At 37.3% G+C, this 20,325-nt stretch overlaps 5 protein-coding genes, 1 long non-coding RNA gene and 1 pseudogene across 9 annotated transcripts; 3 read left to right on the top strand and 4 right to left on the bottom strand.

The window, feature by feature from the left end:
* The first annotated feature begins 679 nt into the window (after nucleotides 1–679).
* LOC104721099 (putative NAD(P)H dehydrogenase (quinone) FQR1-like 2) lies at nucleotides 680–3,407 on the top strand. The gene is made up of 2 exons (XM_010439007.3): nucleotides 680–1,992; nucleotides 2,861–3,407. The coding sequence occupies exons 1-2, from the start codon at nucleotides 1,394–1,396 to the stop codon at nucleotides 3,087–3,089; spliced, it is 828 nt and encodes a 275-aa protein (XP_010437309.1). The 5' UTR covers nucleotides 680–1,393; the 3' UTR covers nucleotides 3,090–3,407.
* A 131-nt stretch (nucleotides 3,408–3,538) lies between these two features.
* Nucleotides 3,539–7,338, top strand: LOC104721098 (aminopeptidase P1). The gene is made up of 15 exons (XM_010439005.3): nucleotides 3,539–3,781; nucleotides 3,960–4,023; nucleotides 4,120–4,259; nucleotides 4,372–4,779; nucleotides 4,872–5,144; nucleotides 5,240–5,326; nucleotides 5,423–5,487; nucleotides 5,584–5,650; nucleotides 5,797–5,931; nucleotides 6,028–6,108; nucleotides 6,205–6,259; nucleotides 6,378–6,482; nucleotides 6,594–6,665; nucleotides 6,755–6,879; nucleotides 6,963–7,338. The coding sequence occupies exons 1-15, from the start codon at nucleotides 3,686–3,688 to the stop codon at nucleotides 7,128–7,130; spliced, it is 1,941 nt and encodes a 646-aa protein (XP_010437307.1). The 5' UTR covers nucleotides 3,539–3,685; the 3' UTR covers nucleotides 7,131–7,338.
* On the bottom strand, nucleotides 7,210–8,763 carry LOC104727544 (UDP-glycosyltransferase 72C1 pseudogene; annotated as a pseudogene). Its single transcript, XR_015572136.1, has one exon. The product of XR_015572136.1 is annotated as a UDP-glycosyltransferase 72C1 pseudogene (transcript).
* A 950-nt stretch (nucleotides 8,764–9,713) lies between these two features.
* LOC104721097 (BES1/BZR1 homolog protein 2-like) lies at nucleotides 9,714–11,592 on the bottom strand. Its single transcript, XM_087474745.1, has 2 exons — nucleotides 11,202–11,592; nucleotides 9,714–10,774 (listed from the first exon to the last, which is right to left on the bottom strand). The coding sequence occupies exons 1-2, from the start codon at nucleotides 11,451–11,453 to the stop codon at nucleotides 10,061–10,063; spliced, it is 966 nt and encodes a 321-aa protein (XP_087330871.1). The 5' UTR covers nucleotides 11,454–11,592; the 3' UTR covers nucleotides 9,714–10,060.
* Nucleotides 11,593–14,321: 2,729 nt separating this feature from the next.
* LOC104721096 (uncharacterized) lies at nucleotides 14,322–15,337 on the bottom strand. Of its 2 annotated transcripts, XR_015572137.1 has the most exons (3): nucleotides 15,168–15,337; nucleotides 14,846–14,895; nucleotides 14,322–14,637 (listed from the first exon to the last, which is right to left on the bottom strand). It is a non-coding gene; the product is annotated as an uncharacterized LOC104721096 (long non-coding RNA). The 2 variants fall into 2 exon arrangements; XR_756905.2 differs by lacking the exon at nucleotides 14,846–14,895.
* A 403-nt stretch (nucleotides 15,338–15,740) lies between these two features.
* LOC104721094 (uncharacterized) lies at nucleotides 15,741–18,037 on the top strand. 2 transcript variants are annotated; one of them, XM_087474743.1, is made up of 6 exons: nucleotides 15,827–16,137; nucleotides 16,338–16,491; nucleotides 16,577–16,635; nucleotides 16,716–17,011; nucleotides 17,105–17,280; nucleotides 17,381–18,037. In XM_087474743.1, exons 4-6 carry the CDS (start codon nucleotides 16,884–16,886, stop codon nucleotides 17,980–17,982), a joined length of 906 nt encoding a protein of 301 aa, XP_087330869.1. In that variant the 5' UTR covers nucleotides 15,827–16,137; nucleotides 16,338–16,491; nucleotides 16,577–16,635; nucleotides 16,716–16,883; the 3' UTR covers nucleotides 17,983–18,037. The 2 variants fall into 2 exon arrangements, with proteins under 2 accessions (XP_010437304.1, XP_087330869.1); XM_010439002.2 differs by having other exon boundaries at nucleotides 15,741–16,137; nucleotides 16,338–16,635.
* A 64-nt stretch (nucleotides 18,038–18,101) lies between these two features.
* Nucleotides 18,102–20,283, bottom strand: LOC104721093 (NEDD8-conjugating enzyme Ubc12). Its single transcript, XM_010439001.3, has 6 exons — nucleotides 19,777–20,283; nucleotides 19,124–19,286; nucleotides 18,925–19,033; nucleotides 18,747–18,825; nucleotides 18,558–18,674; nucleotides 18,102–18,475 (listed from the first exon to the last, which is right to left on the bottom strand). Exons 2-6 carry the CDS (start codon nucleotides 19,233–19,235, stop codon nucleotides 18,338–18,340), a joined length of 555 nt encoding a protein of 184 aa, XP_010437303.2. The 5' UTR covers nucleotides 19,236–19,286; nucleotides 19,777–20,283; the 3' UTR covers nucleotides 18,102–18,337.
* Between the last annotated feature and the right edge of the window lie 42 nt (nucleotides 20,284–20,325).

Below are 20,325 nucleotides of genomic sequence, written 5' to 3'. Positions count from 1 at the left end.
TATAAATTTCCATAAATAGGTTTTGGAAACGTGGCATTGCTCTATTGACTCAACATGCGTCCCCCCGGTGACAGCTAAAAGAGAAGGCTTTTCTAGATTGCTCTTGGGTTTGGTCCTAGATTCGTGGGGTGTGAGTTTTTAACACAATATTTTTAGAAAATTCTCTTAATTAGTCTTAATTTATTTCTCTAAAATTTCAATATTCTTTCTATTTTGGTTCCTGCAGCTTTAAACGCGATCTTGTATTATTTTCATGGTGGTCCAAAGTAGTACCTGGCACAACAGGGAAGCATGAGATTAGTTAATTAATAACGTTTTTAATCAATCGAAGTATTTTATACAATTGATATATTGGTAGATATAGAGCTAACCAATCAGATATGATATATTAGCTTCTAACTAACTATCATAAATACCATATCTTTAACATGTTCGATTCAATATTTTAAAATTCATCTTCTTTAACATTTCCATAATTAGTAGTAGAGTTTGAAATTTCAATTACTTAAGTTAAAACCAATAGTTGAAATTTGACTTTGTGGTGAACTATTAACTATTCTCCAAACATATGCGTTTCTTTTCTTTTAATTTTGTAACACTATGATTGATAATTTTCATGCAACTCCTTTTCCCTACATCGTAGGTAGGTTGATATTATCTTAATTTGACTACGTTAGAGATTTAAACTAGTACGCTTTCGAACAAGTCAAAAGACACCAATCGGGTTAGCCACTAAGAAAGCAATCATCATATCAAGTAATTATAATACTATATAATATAAACTATATATAATATACACATATATACACTCATGCATAACGAAATGTTTCCCTGGTCATCAAATTTAGGTTCTGGACTTGCAAAAACTTTTACAAAACAAACTTCAAAGAAAAAATGACTCACTTTAGCTTCGAGACAGTTAAGTGGCAAAATCAAACACAACTTTGGTGATTTTTTTTCGTGTTATCAAAACGAAATAGTCTCCACAACTGTTTTTAAGATAACAACAGGGATTATATTTGGGATTGGATACAAGCAATATTATGTTGCCATTGAGAGGCCCAATATGAATCAACTATTTTGGGGTTTCTATCAAACATAAACGGCCCAATATCTCTTGTAAGCCCCATTATGAAACATAGTTCAAACGTTGGACTCCCTTATAAGTCTTAGACCCACAAATAATCAACTCAACAACATATGACAGTGACAGATACGGCGCCGTCTTAAAAGACCTGTGAGTAAGATAATGTAAACTGTTAAATCTTCACTTAAAGAGTCGTGATTAAATAAATTAAGTGTTTACAGCTGATTTGTTTTTTTTTTTTAATATTATTTGAATTTTAATTAATCGAATTATCGTTGACGGAGATTTTGGGGAGAAAGATTCTCGATGGGGAAAGGAGGCGGATGTGTTCCGAGCAAGAAGAAGAAGCCGTCGTCACTCACCACCACCACCGGCGATGGTCCCGGAATCGATGATAACGACGCTACTAATAATGCTCCGATCCAAATTGACGATGATCGAACGACGGCCACGAATACTGCTGGAACAACTACGCCGGCGATTACCACAACGTCTTCCGCTGCTGATGCTGCTAAGATCTCGTCACCGCTGAAGATCTTCGTCGTGTTCTACTCGATGTACGGACACGTCGAGAGTTTGGCGAAGAGGATGAAGAAAGGAGTGGATAGCGTCCAAGGAGTGGAGGCGACGCTTTACAGAGTCCCCGAGACGCTTTCTCAGGAGGTTGTTGACCAGATGAAGGCGCCGGCTAAGGATTTTGAGATTCCGGAGATCACGGCGGCGGAATTGGCGGCGGCTGATGGTTTTTTGTTTGGGTTCCCGACTAGGTATGGTTGTATGGCTGCGCAGATGAAGGCGTTTTTCGATTCGACGGGATCGTTGTGGAAAGAGCAGAGTCTCGCTGGTAAGCCTGCTGGATTCTTTGTCAGTACTGGTACTCAAGGAGGTGGCCAAGAGACTACTGCGTAAGCTCTCTCTCTCTCTCTCTCTCTCTCTTATACCATTTGGCATTTGGTTCTCTTAAACTCTGAAGTAGTTGAATTTGGCAGTACAAAGTATTCAATTGCTATAATCATGATTGAGTCAGTAACAATTTGAAATAAATGCAACCTTGAATGTTATGTTTATAGGTGGGAGTTGCTAATGCTTTTAAGTTTGTTGTGGTCAGGACTTTGTCTTGTACTTTTGAGGAAAATTTCTCTGAGATGGCTAATTAATTCTTCTGGTGAATTTTGCTTGTTTGATGTTTAATTGCGTTCGTAAGGCTTAACTTGTACCATTCAATTCTAGGGATTCTAAGTGAAGTTTTTGTTCAGAACTCAATTGAAATTGGCATTGAATAGTACCCTGTTCTCTGTTGGTATGATAGGATTACGTTGTGCTAGGTTGGTGTTCGATGTAGTAAGGGGAAGTTTATGAGAAAATGTATTATGAAGTTTATTAGATAAGATTCTCACTTTCTCAGCACCAAAAGTGTTAAAATTGCTAGACATGAGAGCGTTGCATGCTATGAATTTGCATGTGTTCTTTAAGATCTGTGACAGATTCTTCAGTTATCATTTGTATTTCTTTAGAGGTACCTTCAGCTGTTTTACTCTCCAAGATTTACGGAATCGATTCCCATCTTTTTCATTTTCTTTTTGTCAACTTGGCTTCTGTGATATAAGTTTGATTGCTTTACACAAATATTTTTGCACTTTCTTATATACTTTTAGAGAGTATCTGACAAGTGTAGAATCTTGCATCACATGGTAATAATTCGTATGCTTCAGTATCATAAAAGCATTTTGCAGTTAGAACACTTGAGCTGATTCCATGTGGTGTTTGTTGCAGTTGGACAGCAATCACACAGCTCGTGCATCACGGGATGCTATTCGTACCCATAGGCTACACATTTGGAGCTGGAATGTTCAAGATGGATTCGATCCGTGGAGGCTCTCCTTATGGAGCAGGTGTGTTTGCTGGTGATGGGTCAAGAGAAGCAACAGAAACAGAACTGGCTCTTGCTGAACATCAAGGAAACTACATGGCTGCAATAGTCAAGAGACTTGCTCAATCTTAAATGAAAACAAAATTGGCTTCTTTTCTTTATTCAATCCCTCCTCCCGCTAAATAATCGTCACATAAAAAAAAATATCCTTTTTTTCAGTTTCATCATAATTTCTTTCTTTTATGAGTGTTTTTTTTTCAAGTTTCGCCATTATCCAAGAACCTTGGATCATCATCATCATATGGTTCTTAGTTCTTACGTTAATGGTTGTGTGTACATGTTATATTTTTTTTTCTTTTGATTATTATTTGTCTCTCGAGTCTTCATTATTCTCCATAAAATAAATATTTGTTTGATAATTTTTTTCTTGTAAAAAATATATTTCTTTCATTGGAGTTGTTGGTTGTTATTATCAAACAGTTTTTATTCTTACGAAAATACTATAATTCACAAAGATCGCTAAAACATAGGAAAAATATATTTAGGTATAGTTGCGTCAGCCATTAGGATTCCTCAGCAGACGTAAAGTTAATAACTTGTGTACAAAACATAATCAACTGTTGTATCTTATCTGTACTTTTATTATCTGCAGCTGCATCTGTGTTCGTCCTCGAGACATATCAAATACCGAAGCAGGCAAAATCCTTCTCTCAACTCTAAACGTCGCCATGTCCGAGACTACTCTCTCTTCGTTGAGGTCACTGATGGCCTCTCACTCTCCTCCTCTTGACGCTTTGGTTGTCCCTTCCGAAGACTATCACCAGGTATTTTTGATTGTTCGAATTGAATTGCCCCGTTTTGATTCATGATCCGATCTTTGATTACTGGATTATACTTCTACTACTGCTAAATCATGTTTTGTTCATAGATTCTAATGAAAAGTTCCGATTTTTTATATTGTAACTAATTCGAATCGTGTTTTTCAATTTCCATCGACTTCAGAGCGAGTATGTTTCAGCACGAGACAAACGGCGTGAGTTCGTGTCTGGATTCAGTGGAAGTGCAGGTCCGGTTCTGTTTTGTACTGTTCTAGATTCGTAAATCGTTAATTGAATCCTTGATCGAGATTCTGAATTTGATCGCGGATTGATTATATATACAGGTTTGGCACTAATCACGAAGAACGAAGCAAGGCTTTGGACTGATGGTCGATACTTCTTGCAAGCATTGCAACAGCTTAGTGACGAATGGACGCTAATGCGTATGGGTGAAGATCCTCTTGTTGAAGTTTGGATGTCAGATGTGAGTCTTACAAATTGCTGATGATCTATAATTTTTGAGATGTTTCTTTGATCTTTGTGTTTCATTGAGCTTTTTTGGTTTTGGTATGTGTTTTGTTTTTGGGACAATGTAGAATCTACCTGAAGAGGCAAATATAGGTGTTGATTCATGGTGTGTCTCGATAGATACCGCGAATAGATGGTGGAAATCTTTTGCCAAGAAGAATCAGAAACTGATCACCACAACAACTGATCTTGTGGACGAAGTTTGGAAGACTCGTCCACCTTCTGAGATGAGTCCAGTTGTTGTTCATCCCTTGGAATTTGCTGGCCGTTCTGTTTCTGATAAATTGGAAGATTTGAGGACAAAGCTTAAGCAAGAGCGTGCGCGTGGTTTGGTCATCGCTGCTCTTGATGAGGTTGCTTGGCTATATAATATCCGTGGAACTGATGTCGCTTATTGTCCAGTTGTTCATGCGTTTGCAATTCTTACAACCAATTCTGCGTTTCTCTATGTTGACAAAAAGAAAGTATCTGATGAGGTCAGGCTTCTGTTTTTTTTTGTTTCGGTAATATGCATTGTTGTGCTTTTAGCTTGTTTTGTAACTTCTGGATATTCTAATTTGTTATGAAGGCAAATGCTTATTTCAAAGGGCTCGGTATTGAAGTCCGGGAGTACACAGATGTGATCTCAGATGTGTCATTGCTTGCTTCGGATCGACTTGTTTCTTCATTTGCCTCTAAGAATGGTCAAACCGAGGGTACAAAGGACATGGAGATTGATTCTGACCAGCCTGATCGATTATGGGTGGATCCTGCTTCGTGCTGTTATGCACTTTATTCAAAATTGGATGCTGATAAGGTTCTTCTGCAACCTTCTCCTATATCCCTCTCAAAAGCCTTGAAGGTAATCATGAATGCACTTTGGTATTGGTGACCTATCTTAGCGTCTCATTGATTTTTTCTGTTTACTTATATATTGCTTCATCTCACTTATGTCAGAATCCGGTTGAGCTCGAAGGGATCAAGAAGGCACATGTTCGTGATGGTGCAGCTGTTGTCCAGTACCTTGTTTGGCTCGATAAACAGGTATTGAATCTTTATGAACAGTAATAATATTTTTGAATCTTTAATACTATGATATCTGTGATTGTTTTATGAACACTCATCTTCGTGAAACCACAGATGCAGGAGCTCTATGGAGCCTCTGGATACTTCTTGGAAGCTGAAGCAAACAAAAAGAAGCCTTCGTAAGCATCTTTTTCCTTTGTTTGATCTTGCTCTACTTATTTCCATAGTTCATTCCGTAATGAGTTTTGCTTATGGAGAAAAAAATTAATACACAGAGAGACCTCTAAGCTTACTGAAGTGACTGTGAGCGATAAGCTAGAAAGTCTCCGAGCTGCAAAAGAGGTAATGTTTACATATAAACATATTAAAAAGTTAGAATTATTTCTTCTATCGTTCGTTTGTTTAAGTATCTCAAAAAGTTTCAAATGCTTTGTTTCAAATCAACTCATATGTGAATCGCATTTCTCTTGCTCTTCATGTGGTTTCAGCATTTTAGAGGTTTAAGCTTTCCTACTATATCTTCGGTTGGTTCAAATGCTGCTATTATTCATTATTCACCGGAGCCAGAAGCATGTGCCGAGATGGACCCCGACAAAATTTACTTATGTGATTCAGGAGCACAGGTTTGTATCAAATGGTTCGAGTATATACTATAAGCTTCCTTTATATCTAATTGTAACTCTTTGCTCTGACATATTTATACTGATGTCTTTGTGCAGTATCTTGATGGAACAACTGATATTACCCGAACAGTCCACTTTGGAAAACCTTCAGCTCATGAAAAGGAGTGCTATACCGCAGTATGTGTACTTATAGATGATAACCTTATGAAGACTACGGTCATACTTATTTCGTATAACCAAATTTGCTAATATATGTAATGTGCTGCATCTTAGGTGCTCAAGGGTCATGTTGCACTTGGAAATGCTCGGTTTCCTAAAGGAACAAACGGTAAAATATATGATCTCCGTTACTTTAGTTTTTTTCTAACTTGAGACTTCGTGTTGAAGGAAGAGTAATTTAACTATTGTTCCGTTATATGTCAAATTGGTTATATCCGAAATTACAGGTTATACTCTTGATATTCTTGCTCGAGCTCCTTTGTGGAAGTATGGCTTGGATTATCGACATGGTACTGGTCATGGAGTCGGCTCTTACCTTTGCGTTCATGAAGGCAAGTGATGAGATACCTCTTTTTGTTCTCTCTTTCTTGTATAACAATAATCGTTTTGGAATTCTAAGTATCAACTAACTTACTGCGAAATTATGTGTTGGGACTATGCAGGACCTCACCAAGTTAGTTTCAGACCGAGTGCTAGGAATGTACCACTCCAAGCTACCATGACTGTAACAGATGGTCCGTCTGCAACAAAAGCTTGGTATTTCTCCCGTTCGGTTAACCTTGATCATATTCTAAGAGCCTGGTGATTTTTTGTTATTTTGCAGAACCTGGTTACTATGAAGACGGGAACTTTGGTATTAGGCTGGAGAATGTGCTTGTTGTAAATGATGCTGAGACAGAATTCAATTTTGGCGACAAGGGATACTTGCAATTCGAGCATATCACTTGGGTACTTGCTCGTTGTCTCTTAACTGTTTCTGGTTCTCTTATCAACATGCATATCTGAGTTATTCTCTATCTCTCTCTTTCCAGGCACCGTATCAAGTGAAGCTTATCAATCTAGACCAGTTGACACGGGAAGAGATCGATTGGTTAAACACATACCATTCGAATTGCAAAGACATCTTGGCCCCGTTTATGAACCAGACCGAAATGGAATGGCTCAAGAAAGCTACCGAACCTGTAAGTGTATCGGCTTAGTTCCCTCCCAAATTTCTCTTATTTAGATGTTTATTAATGTCTTCTTCACTTCTCTCACTAGTAAACCAAAACATTCAAGTCATTACTATTTCCTTTGTTTGCATTCAAAGCTCCTATTTCTTGACCACACGTCTTTGTTATTACAAGCTTCACAGTTCTTGAACATTCTCTATATCTTCTTGGCGCATAAAAGAAAACATTACATTTATGGATTTTGTTATTCTTAAATTGTCATATTTTTTGCATATTAGTTTTGGATGAAGTAAGCAGATGGAATGTGAGTCTTCTTGAGAGCTTCTTCTGCTGTCTTCATCAGTTCCTTAGCATTCTTTCTTATATTGTTTCCGTTTTCTTGATCCATCACTTTCTTTACCATTTCAACTATCTCTTCCTTCTTTACAATCCCATCTGCAACGTTTAGCCGCGACGCAATCTTTAGCTCCTCTGAAACCATCCACGCGTTCATCTTCTGTTCTGAGTATAACGGCCAAGCTACCATTGGCACACCGTTCACAATACTCTCCAAAACTGAGTTCCATCCACAGTGAGTTACAAACGCTCCAATTGATTCATGTGCTAGGATCTCCTCTTGCGGAGCCCATGTCCGGACTACCAAACCAATATCTTTGGTCCGGTTTAGAAACCCGTTCGGTAAGAATTCGAGTGTTTCTGTCTCATTCTTGGTTTTGTCGAACATTGATGCTGATGGGTCGTCTTCGGCTGGTGGTCTGACGACCCAAATAAACCTGTGGCCGGTCAGCTCCAAACCGTAAGCAAGCTCGTTCGTCTGCTCTGCGGTTAGTGCCCCACCACTTCCAAAAGAGACATAAACCACTGAGTCATTGGGTTGCAAGTCAAGCCAGTCCAGCACACCGTGCGTTAAACCCGGTTCTGCTGTTCTAACCAGCGGTCCAACAGGGTAAACCGGCACACCTCTCATAACCCGACCAAGATTCTCTGGATCCAAGAATGACCCGATAGTCGTTGGCTCCAGACTATGCCACGTATTCACAAACACCCCATCTGCAGTTATCACCTCAGCTCCAATTCGCTTAGACTCGGCCAGTTCCCGAATATATTTACTCGGATCTTGAACCTTGTCAAACTTAACCGGGCTGCATCCCGGTATAGGCAATGCTCCTATGCTACTCAGATGCTTAAACAATATACCCTTGTCAAGACTCGCCATATAAACCGTGAAAGCTAGGAACCAAGCACTGGTAGTAACCAGAACATGTTTCCTCATAATCTCAAGCTCCTTAGCCACAGCTAAAGCTTCTGTGCCCAACAAGTCAACTACGAATACCCTAGGCCGCGGCTCTAACCCCATAATTGCAGACCTGATATTCGGTAATGCCATCCTCATCATCTCTGCTAGTTTAGTTAAAAGCGAACCACTCAGGTCTTGGCCCGAAACATCAAGTGGAATAAACCTGATCACGAATTTGGGACCTGCTTCCGTCAACGATTTTCCAAGTAGGGATTTTGAGCGTGGGACATCGTCTGTGACTAGGAAGACGGTGATACGGTCGAACCCGTGGTGGTTCAGGAGATGTTTGCCGAGTTCTAGGATGGGTACGAAATGGCCCATTCCCGGACTAGCAACTAGAGCTCCGTGAAGTTCCATAGTCATTTGCTTTCTTTAATTGGTGAAGTGAGAAATGTGTTTGGTGATTGGACGGATTTGTGTTGAATCATATATAGAGAAGATTGAGATTGCAGTTATCGAAATGGAGGAACATCTCGATGCAATAAATTAGTTAAAACGGATTGAAAAATCGTAACCCCAAATTATATAAACATATACTTAAGAATCATTATTAATTGAACTGAAAATTGATTTAATTTGTTTTTTTCCCTAAATGTAACGTTTATACTCTGTACCAAGACAATAAGACCTAATATACAACAAATGCTATTATTCATTGCTTGAACTAGTTGTGTTTGAGTCGTCGTTTGTTTTGCGTGTTACGATGATGTTTTGATGAGATGAGCCAGGCACAGAAACATGTATCAAGATGTGTTTGTTTGTTTTACCTTATTTTGGACAAAGCTACAAAGTGCAATCTCATGACCTGTAGCTGACGTATCACTTGTCGCACCACCAAAGTAGCAGAAGAAAAATGAAAAGAATTATCAATAATTATTTTGTTTTGGTCATCAAAATTTTACTAGATCCAAACTAAATAACTATATATATAAAAGGAAGCAACCCAGCCTCGAGTGCCTCACGTGGACCCAACGTGGGTCATCTCGTAGTTCCCTCATCAAATGGGCAATGAAAATGTCATGTATCGTCCAATTACGACAAATAGGGAACAAAAAAAAGTTTTTAATACAACATGCGATAATAACAACGATAGGGGTATATAGTATTAAACTAAAAATACAAACAAAAAATTTATAATATAAGTGCAAATTGTTAGAGTAGTTGTTTAGGTCCCATCAAATAACATAAAAAAGACAGACCACATGGTAGGGGTCCATTATCTTCCGCTCGTGGAGCTTTCCTTTTATATCATCACCTAACTTGACAAAACAAACTAAGCTAACAACAAATAATTCAGAACCAAAAAAAAAAACTGGAAAGCAAAATGGTTTTCATAATTACTATATCTGTAAAGATAAAAAACAGCTTAATACACTATTAAGTTCTCTCTACAAATTGATCTTTTCCAAAACCCAATCTTTTATCCTGTGATCAACAAACCCCATATTATATATCTCTAACAACATTTTAATGCATCATCATCACAGTGACAAATTAAGTATAAACGGTGAATGTAAACGGTATGTTAAGAGGTTCGACCCTTTTTGACCTTCCTCGGCCTTCTTGCAAGCTCCGGCTCCAATGTACTGTACAATGCTGAAGATTTGCTCTGTTATGGTCACAAGATTTGCTCTGACTTCTTCATGGGTTGATTTTTTATTCAGCATCGGGTTTTAGTGCCACCGAGAGTGAGTTCAAGATCTTCAACGCCAACTTCATGAATCATTTCACCTTCCCAAGGCTTAACTGTTCCATTCTCGAACTCAAACTCTGCACCTCTCCCATTCATTCCCCAATCTGATCTTTTCATATCAATGACCATCGATGTTTGCTTAACAAGATTAAACGTTGGTGAAGTAGGAGCCGTAGATTGAAAATTAATCCACCGCCCTGAATCCTCGATCGAATCCTCCTCTGACTCATCACATTCAGGTATCGTAGGTGGTGTTTGGTGACCAGCACGACGAGTAGGACTAGATGGAGCTGAGATAGCGAAAAGCGGATGCCTCAAAGCGTGTAAAGACCCGCCGCCATTTGGTAATAATTGTTCTGAAGTGAGTTTCCGCTTAGAACCACGAGAAGTAGGAGAAGACAACGGAGGAGTCACAGGCGCACTGTTGGATATCCTAAGAGGTGGGAGGTTTGCAGGAATAGAAGAAGCGATGTTGTGTAAAAACGGTAGGAGTAGGTAAGAGGAGTGGTTCCCGTCGTAGCGAGATGGACTAGGGAATGAAGATGAGACTGGACTTCCGTGGTAAGAAGGTGCAGGGCTTGGAAAAGCTGATGATTGTGGACTTGGTTGGATTGATGAATTTGTGCTCAAGTTTGTAGGTGTCCCTGACATATCTGATGCTGCTGCTGGTGGCTTAAAACCCTGTTTTTACACAATTCAAGAACCAAACCATTTTTAGTAACTCTAAAGACTATATAAATCAAAATCTAACACTACATGATATACAAAAGTTCAACGTCAAAGTCAATGATTGAGCTCTAGTCTAAGAGAAATCCCCAAATTTCGCAATAATCATACTAATTGTTCTTCTATAGAATTAGCTAAATCTAAAGCAGAAACCAACAAATCTAATCATGAAGACGAGATCTCAAAATCGTTAGTAACCAAAATTGGGGAATTTTTTTGAAAATTCAACCCAATCGAACAGTAAGAACTCAATTCTAAATCGCAATTCAAGTGAATTGAACTATTGAATGATTTCAAAGGAAAGCTGAGATTCCGATCTAATTCAAAAAAAAAAAAAAAAATTGAAATCGGAGAAGAGAGAGAGATTAATAATAGAAGATACCTTGCGATAAGTGGTGCCGTCGTCTTCAACGATCCAACCAGCTTCGAGACAAAGAGCTTTAAGAACCTCGTTGTTATCGCAGTGTTTAGGAAGCTTATAGTTACCTTGAGCTCTAAGACCAGAGTAAATCTTAGCAGTGATAGCTCTTCTCCTCCTTTCTCTCTTCTTATTGTTCTCTCTCTCTTTCCACGTCGGAGTTCGTCCTGAAGATCCTCCTCCATCACCTACTCCTCCTATTCCTCCGGCCGCCATTGAAAAAAAAAAGCTATCTGAAGTCTCTCTCTGAAGTCTTTGTCAGAGTAGCGCACGAGGGAGAGAGAGAGATATAAAGATGAAGAAGAAAGCTTTTTCTTTGTTTTAATTTTATTAGTAACTTTTTTTTTTTTTTTCGATTTTAATTTCATTTGTCTCCGCACGTGCGATCCGTGTCTACACGTGGGGTTTTTTTGTGTTTTTGGAAGTCAGCTTACACACGTGTCCAATTAATTGTAACGCACGAGCTGTGGTCCCCTTCTTCCCCTCTCCTTCCTCTCTTGTTCATTGAATTCGTATCTTTTTTATATATATATATATATTTTTTTTTAAAAATAAATTATGTGTTTTTATTTTTGGTTTTTGGCACAAAAAGCGTTGTGAGAATAATAAAACTGGATACGATAATAATTTTGCATTGGTGTCAAACTTTCTTTTTTTAAATGACGACAGAATTGCATGAGAATAGAATATACACAACTCATACACAATTTTCTTTTTATATATATAAAATATATTTTGTTCAAAACGGTCATGTTGGTGGAGATTCAATAAATTTACAAACAAATTATGATTTTATTATTCCCAAACTCATCTTTGTCAAAATATATACTCCCTCCAGTTTTATTTAGTTGACGTTTTAGAAAGTTTCACGCATATTAAGAACCCTTGTAATTTGACAATTTTAACCTCACAAATAACATCAATTAACCATCTTATTTTGATGTATTTATCTCTCGTTTTTTACGACCTCTGACCATCAACAATAATCAAACAAAAGGTCTTTGAAGTAGATATTGGAGATCTTGTTCCATGCAATCGATACTACAACCCAATGCAACTCTACCTACTGCCCAATCTACAATTTCATCAGTTTATCTGGGTAAGTTCTAATTCTCTAAACTATAGATCAATTTTTGTTTTACTAAAAAAAGCTAGAGGGAGGAGAGAGAGTTAGAGGAGATTTGTGGGATGGGATTGATCTGGTGAGAAAAAATCTCAACTGTTTCAAGAGTAAATACGAGAGCACATTGGATATGATAGCGAAGAAGCAGCAACACATACATACGCTCTTGCTGCTCTCAAGTACAGGGGATCCAACACGGCGACATCATTTGAGTTTTCTGGTAAACTAAAAAAGAATTATACCCATGATGGATTGATCATGTTATTATTGTATGTTCGTATCTCGATTTTCTTGTTTAGATGATATAACATGAATCTAAGTTGAAAACAGAAAAGTGACTCTTTAATATTATCAAGCGAGAGAAGAATACTTTCAATTATTGAATAAATAATTTGTTTTAGTTTTTTTATTTTATTTTATGTATTGTGTTAACTTAATTAAGGTTATATTTGGAATTGTAGTGTAAAAGTCACAAACAAAAAAAATATGCTAGAGATTAGTAGGGAAACAAACAACCAATATTGGACATCGTGGTCGGAGCACGTGCGGCTCCGTTAGGCGTGAGCAAAAAGACAGGAAGCAGAATCACCCAGCTGGGGTGACTCCTCCTCATGCCATTATTATTTTTAAGCCAACTCATTAATACTACTAATTATTTAACAACTCCTATTTTACTCTTTTCTTATATATTTTCACAATCTTATTAAACTATATATATCAGTTGTAATTATTATTGCAAACCCAATCATATTATACAATTTTTGGACAATTATTATGAAGTATATTAGTACTACTACTTTATTCTATTGAAATTTTGAAATCTAAAACAAAATGCAACTATAACTTAATAAGAGTATAATCGGTGATGCAAGGAAATAAAAACAATCTGTCAGTGAGTTTGGATCAGATCATTCACGTGGGGAGAATCTCAAGTTGTACGGCGTGGTCACGTACATTTAATCTACTTTTTAATCGTTCTTTTTTCAATATTTGTGTTTATTGCGTTTTTTAATTTATTTGTTCGTTGTAAAATTTTCGGTTTGTTTTTTGGCTACATCATTTGTACATCTTTTTCCTTTTAAAAGATACCGGTGGTACTATGTGAACATTAGAGTTTGGGCATGTTTGTGTATGGAAACGATAGAACAAAACGGTTTGCGGCTATGCATGTTAAATTTGATGTGTAAAACTAGTATGGTGTTTGACCAAAAAAAAAAAAAACTAGTATGGTCTACAGTTATTGCTTGGATTATTTAACTGGTGTGTAAATCTAGTATCAAAAGTCACAATGGTTTTTACAAAATTTTGAGTGTTTCTGATGTGAGATATTATGGTTTTTAACACGGTTACTAATTTTTCTCATCAAAACTATACATCTTTTGTTCTCCACCATTTAATTTTTATATTACTTTTTGTTTTGTCTTTATTAATATTTTAGATCTAACAACTACTATTATATATCTCTAACGGTAAAACGACTGGCATAATTTTCATCTTACGGAAATTTGTGGAGAAGTTGTGGATAATTTTCGTTTGATGCGCGATATCATTTCATCTTACATACATCCACATCCTCCCCCTACGATCTATACCATCCACATTTTCACACCCTATATATATATATATGTTTCACGAATCACGATTTACCTCTATATACATTTATCTCGTCTATACACACCGACACCCTAAACCTTCATCTATGGCATCCACATGCACATCATAATATCTCATCTATACACCCTATATACATTTATATCATCTATACACACACCCTACACCCTAAACATTCGTCTATGCCGTCCACATCCACATGCGCACCTATCCATTCATCTCATCTATACACATCCTATCATTCCTCTATACATATACCTCCACGGCTCCACATCCTAAACATTCATCTATACAACAAGTACATATACACATCTATGGCGCCGTCCACATCCACATGCACACCCTATACATTCATCTATACACATCCTTTCATTCATCTATACCTCCACATCCTACACATTCATCTATACAACAAGTACATATACACATCTTTACAAATACATACGTCCCACACTTTACATTTTTGCACATACACACACCTATCATGACATCTCTTACAAGCAATCGTACGTCACACATCTCATACTCTCAATCAAAGTATGCCATTCCCATAAGGTTCATTTAGACTATGTCATTACTCCGTCTGGGCCTTCAAACAATTTGAATATGAGTGGGTGGATCACCTTCCCATTTACACTCTCCATTCGAGTTAGTGTTCTTCATAAACTGCAAAATCAGCCGAACAATTAATTACCCTTTAAGTATTTCAGTAACTTACATGTTCGTCATTGTGTTTATTAATCCAGAAATACACTTAAGCCGAAAAAAAGTATGTAGATTTCAGACTTGTATAACGCCCTTAAAAAAAAAAATCGAGCCTAAATAAAAGTAGAATATACATGTGACAAATTACATGAAGTCCAAAATTACATACTTCTTTTTTTAAGAGTCCTCTAACAAAAGAAACGACCCACGAGAGATTACCTAAAAAAGCAAACAAAACGGAGTTTTAGAATTCATTTTGTAACTTTTTTTGTTCTCATTCCTTAACACCTACATGCAAATTAATGAAAACGACAACATTATTTAACTCCAATCGTATTATAGTCTTAATGAGTATTTTGTGATGTCCTAAATATATATAATATATCTCAACTATTTATTTTATAAAACTCCATAAAGAGAAAATATATGCAAAATTATGAGAACATTGTAGTTTAAACAAAGAAAACAAAGAATCAGACCAAAAACGTTACCTTACAGGGTGATATGTCTCTTATGGTTAGTCGCTCGGCTCGGGGAATGAGAAAATCAGGGATAAGCTTGAGAGTCGTAAGTAGAACAGATCATCACAAAAATAAAACAGAGAGTGTTGGAACATTTGAGTAGAGGAGTTTCAGAATAAGTAAGAAGATTTTTCTGTTATGTCTGAAAGAAGGGAGATGGTGGTGTATATATAGAGACTGTTATGTAACGGTCAAATAAGTTACCGTTTTGAGTGAAAGCATAAAATAATTGAAAAAATCAGAAATTACCGTTCGGCAATTATTCAAAATGTATAACGGTCAGATAAGTTACCGTTTGGGTGATTAAGAATTTTTAAAAAGCAACAAATTTTTATCTAACGGTCAGATAAGTTACTGTTACGTAACGTTCAATTTTTTTGACTTTTTACATAACGTTCCGATTGACGTCACCCGTGACGACATAAACACGTACTGTAGAGATCCGGTTATAGAAATATTGAAATCAGATGAAACAATCCGGTTATGCACACTAATGTGTGAACCGTTTAATAAAAGAGTAACGTAACCATAATGCTTTACCCTGTAACTGTAACGATCCACCCACCAAGCTAACGATTCGTGCCCAATGATCTTTTTACTACATCATTACAATTTAATGTAGATTCCTTAATTAAAACTGACTTATCCAAATAACATGACGTCAAGAATGAAAACATTATCTAAAAACAAAACTGTAATTAATAAAATAATATTCGGCGGGTCTTCAATCGTAATTCTTTCTCGGACGTACGATTGTTTTTTTTTTAGATCCGAGTTTAAAGAAACCAACCAACAAGCCAAACTCCGGCTCCGGTTAATACTTAATCGGGAAAGTTTTGATGGGTCGTGCTCGACCTCACTCCAGTTTCTTCTCCGTCGCTTTTGATTTTCTCCGGTCTGTTCTCCCTCGCCATCATCGTACTAACAACATGAAGATAAAGTAAGTTCCCTTTTGACTTTTTTGCCTTTTCGGTTTTATCTTTTATTCGATTCAGATCTGTTTTAATCGGTTTAGTTATTTCTTTTTCTTGATGGTGTTTGTGTTTTGTAATCACGAAAAGATGATTTAAGTCTTAGTGTCTTACTGTTTCATTGTCTCTATGGTTCTGAATCTTTATTATGTCTCTGTTTCTTGAACAGAACAGGAACGTTTTTGGGTGTTTCGATATCACTGATTCTCATAAACTTAGCTGCGATCATGGAACGAGCAGACGAGAATCTATTGCCATCGGTTTATAAAGAAGTGAGTGAAGCATTTAACGCAGGACCATCAGATTTAGGCTACTTAACATTCGTAAGAAACTTTGTTCAAGGACTTGCTTCGCCATTAGCTGGAGTTCTTGTCATTACCTATGATCGTCCCATTGTTCTTGCAATAGGTACTTTCTGTTGGGCTCTATCAACTGCTGCAGTTGGAGCCAGCAACTACTTCGTTCAGGTGTTTTTCATCTGTTTCTTCTATATGATATTTTGAAGTTGTTTAGAAGTTTTTGAATTGATATTTTTGTGATTATTTAGGTTGCTATATGGAGAGCAGTGAATGGGTTTGGATTAGCAATTGTTATACCAGCGCTTCAATCTTTCATCGCAGATAGTTATAAGGATGGTGCCAGAGGAGCTGGTTTTGGTTTGTTGAACCTCATTGGTACAATTGGTGGTATAGGAGGAGGTGTTGTAGCAACTGTTATGGCTGGTTCTCAGTTTTGGGGCATACCTGGATGGCGTTGCGCTTTCATAATGATGGCTACACTTAGCGCACTGATCGGGTTACTTGTTTTTCTCTTCGTTGTTGACCCGAGAAAGAATGCTGATCGGTAATGTGATCTCAACATTGTCATCTGATTTGTAAGACAAAAGGACTAAAGGCTGATGAGTGAGTTTCTATTTTTTGCTTGTAATTATTGTAGAGAGGAACTAATGGTTCGTAAGACAAATTCAACAACCTCGGTTTGGAATGATTCATGGGCAGCTGCAAAATCAGTCGTTAAAGTACCTACCTTTCAGATCATCGTCGTGCAAGGAATTGTTGGTTCGTTTCCATGGACCGCAATGGTTTTTCTGACAATGTGGTTTGAGCTTATTGGTATAAATGGCAATTCCTACAAAAGTATTGAACATCCATTAGTGATCAAGAACTGAGATCTTGAATGTAAAACCACTTTTCTTGTTTGTTTTTTTTTAAGGTTTTGATCATAACCAGACTGCGGCTTTGCTTGGGGTATTTGCAACGGGAGGAGCGATAGGAACGTTAATGGGAGGGATAGTCGCAGATAAAATGGCACGGATATATCCAAATTCAGGAAGAGTGATGTGTGCACAGTTCAGTGCATTCATGGGAATCCCATTCTCAATTATTCTTCTGAAAGTAATCCCACAAACCACAAGTAGCTACTCAATCTTCTCAGTAACTCTTTTCTTGATGGGTCTTTCCATAACTTGGTGCGGATCAGCAGTTAATGCACCCATGTTTGCGGAAGTTGTTCCTCCTAAGCACCGTACAATGATCTACGCATTTGACCGTGCTTTCGAAGGGTCATTCTCATCTTTTGCTGCCCCTTTGGTTGGGATTTTGTCTGAGAAGATGTTTGGGTACGACGCAAGAGGTATTGATCCTTTGAAAGGTTCCTCTGTTCGTGAGGCTGATGCGCTTTCAAAGGGGCTTTTGTCCATGATGGCTGTTCCATTTGGACTATGTTGTCTATGTTACACTCCGTTGCATTTTGTTTTTCAAAAAGATCGGGAAAACGCGAAAACCGCAAACTCTAAAGAAACTGAAATGATCTGAGAGACATGAGCTCGTGTTGTGATTCTTTTAATACCACAGACGATTTTGATAGCAATTTGTAAACCAGAGGTAAAACCACAAAAAATCAGACACTTCTTGCATGAAACCGAACCAAGAAATGACAAAGATCAAACATGTTATACAACCCAGATTTTTGAGTTTCCAGTTCCTTTCAGTCACCTTAATCAAATTCTCACGAACAAGATTTTGATCCAAGGAAAGGGTTTCTTTTACATGGAATGTAATTTTACAAGATCAAACAAACAAACGAGTGTCCTTGAGAAGAAGCAATACAATGGCGGATAGAGAGTTTGGTTCTTATCTTTTTTTGCTTGAGAAGACGAACCAAAGCTTGTTAGATACAGCGAGGGAAAAAGGTTTGACCGACATATCCACCGGTCATGGCCCTCCGAACATTGGTCTCAAACAGCTTCGGGTTATCCCTTAAAACTGCTGCTGCATCATGGTTCAAAGGATCTTCGGAATTGGGCTCCTGTGCGGAAACAAACACTGAGTTCAGAAACCAATATAAAACCACAAAAGCTTAGTTTGATCTAACTGTCTGGCTAATATACCGTGAAAAGATGGAAGAGTCCGTAGATAACTGTGTTTATGTTAAGAACCGGTTTCCAGTCTTCACGCAAGATGTTGAGGCAAACGTTTCCTTCCAAATCGATATTTGGATGATAAACCTAAACAAGAAAACACAAGCAATTCAGGAAAAGAAGATGGAAACTATAAGGAATGTAAAAGAAGGAGCCTACCTTGGTTTTGCATTTGACTTTAGGAGCTTCATGCGGATACACAGGAGAGACTTGGAATGTGAACACAAACGTACCATTTCTGTTTTAATAGGCAAGAAAGAAAGAGCGAAACGAATGAGTTAGCGACCAAGTTTTTTAAGTGTGATCATGAGATGTAAAAAAAAAAGGTAAACTTAACTGGTAGTAACCATCATCAGGTTTAATGGACACTTCAAAGTTCATCAATTCATCTTTGCCATTAGGAAAAGATATCGTACAAGAGCTCGGAAGGTTCAACTCCGATATATCTGCACCCAAAAGATTGAAACTTGAAGAAGAAGAGACTAAAACGCAAGAAAACAGTAGTGAAACACAAAAGAAAAGATCAATAGAAACACCTTTGTGAAGACGAAGTTCGCCAGCAGATTGCTTCTTGACAGAAGCTCCACCTCTAGTAGCATTTTGAGCTTGTTCTCTTTGCTTTTCCTTTACCTTGAATAACCCAATCATTGCTTCTCACCTCTCTTACCGAAACTCACACACACACACACACACACAGAGCTGTGACAAAATCAAAGAATGAATGATTGATTCTATTGTCAAGTCAGATTAAAGATTTGAAATTTAAGATTCTTAGTTCATCACTTGTAAAAAAGAAATTAACAAGAAGTTATAAAAAATCTCTCCTTGTGATATATATATATATATATATTCAAAAACACAACTGCAACTATATAAAACAGAGCAATCACAATCTCAAACTACACATCGCAATAATAGAATCCCAAATCCGAAGATCCCTAAAACAAAAGCTCTCTCTCACCAAAATCTCAGAAATGAAAAAAAAAAAACGCGTTTTCAAGAACAACAAGCTAGTTAATCTACTAACAGGTTCAAAGATCGGAGAGTTTCAATCAGAATCGGAAAGTTACGAAAAAAAAAAAAAAACAAAGACTAGGTCGAAGAATCAAAAGATAAACACACCAAAGACCATCAAATCAAACAAAAGGGAACAAAATAAGAAAAATGAAGGAAGAAGAAAGAAGCTTACAAAGTTGCTAGGTCCGGTAGATAAAACACGAAAAAGGTCGAAACAAACTACACACGAATCAAAGAGTTTCTCTCCCAGGCACCGGATTGTCGTCTCCGGAAGCTAAACGACGAAGAAAAAACACAAAGAGAAAAATGCTGTAAATGAGAAACACAAATCGTAGCTTTTTCTCGACGCTGAATCAGAGAGAGAGAGAGAGAGACTCGTCGTCACTGTTTGCTGTGTTCCATCTCGGCCCGTTAAAAGCCCATGAGGCCCATCAGTATCAATACAACAATTTTTTTGGTAGTTTGCGCGCTCTTTAATTAAATACGTTAAGCCGAAGAAGCAGAGATGTGTCAGATATCAAACGTCAGAGCCCTCCATTAGGGACTTTGTCTTTTTTTTTTACCCGTACGCATTTTTCATACCATGTTTACTAGTTTCGTGTAAAACCAACAAAGAATTAAAGATGAACCCAACCTGTTTAGGTGGGAGATGTTTTTTTCTTCTTTGTGGACTTTTATTAGTCCTCTACTAAAGATCCTATGTTTTAAACGTTTTTTCTAA

This window comes from Camelina sativa, chromosome 11, assembly GCF_030686135.1.
Source record: "Camelina sativa cultivar CO46 ecotype springtype chromosome 11, ASM3068613v1".
In the NCBI taxonomy this organism is placed as follows: domain Eukaryota; kingdom Viridiplantae; phylum Streptophyta; class Magnoliopsida; order Brassicales; family Brassicaceae; genus Camelina; species Camelina sativa.
The sequence above is the reverse complement of the archived record's forward strand: the minus strand, read 5'-3'. Positions and strand labels throughout refer to the sequence as shown.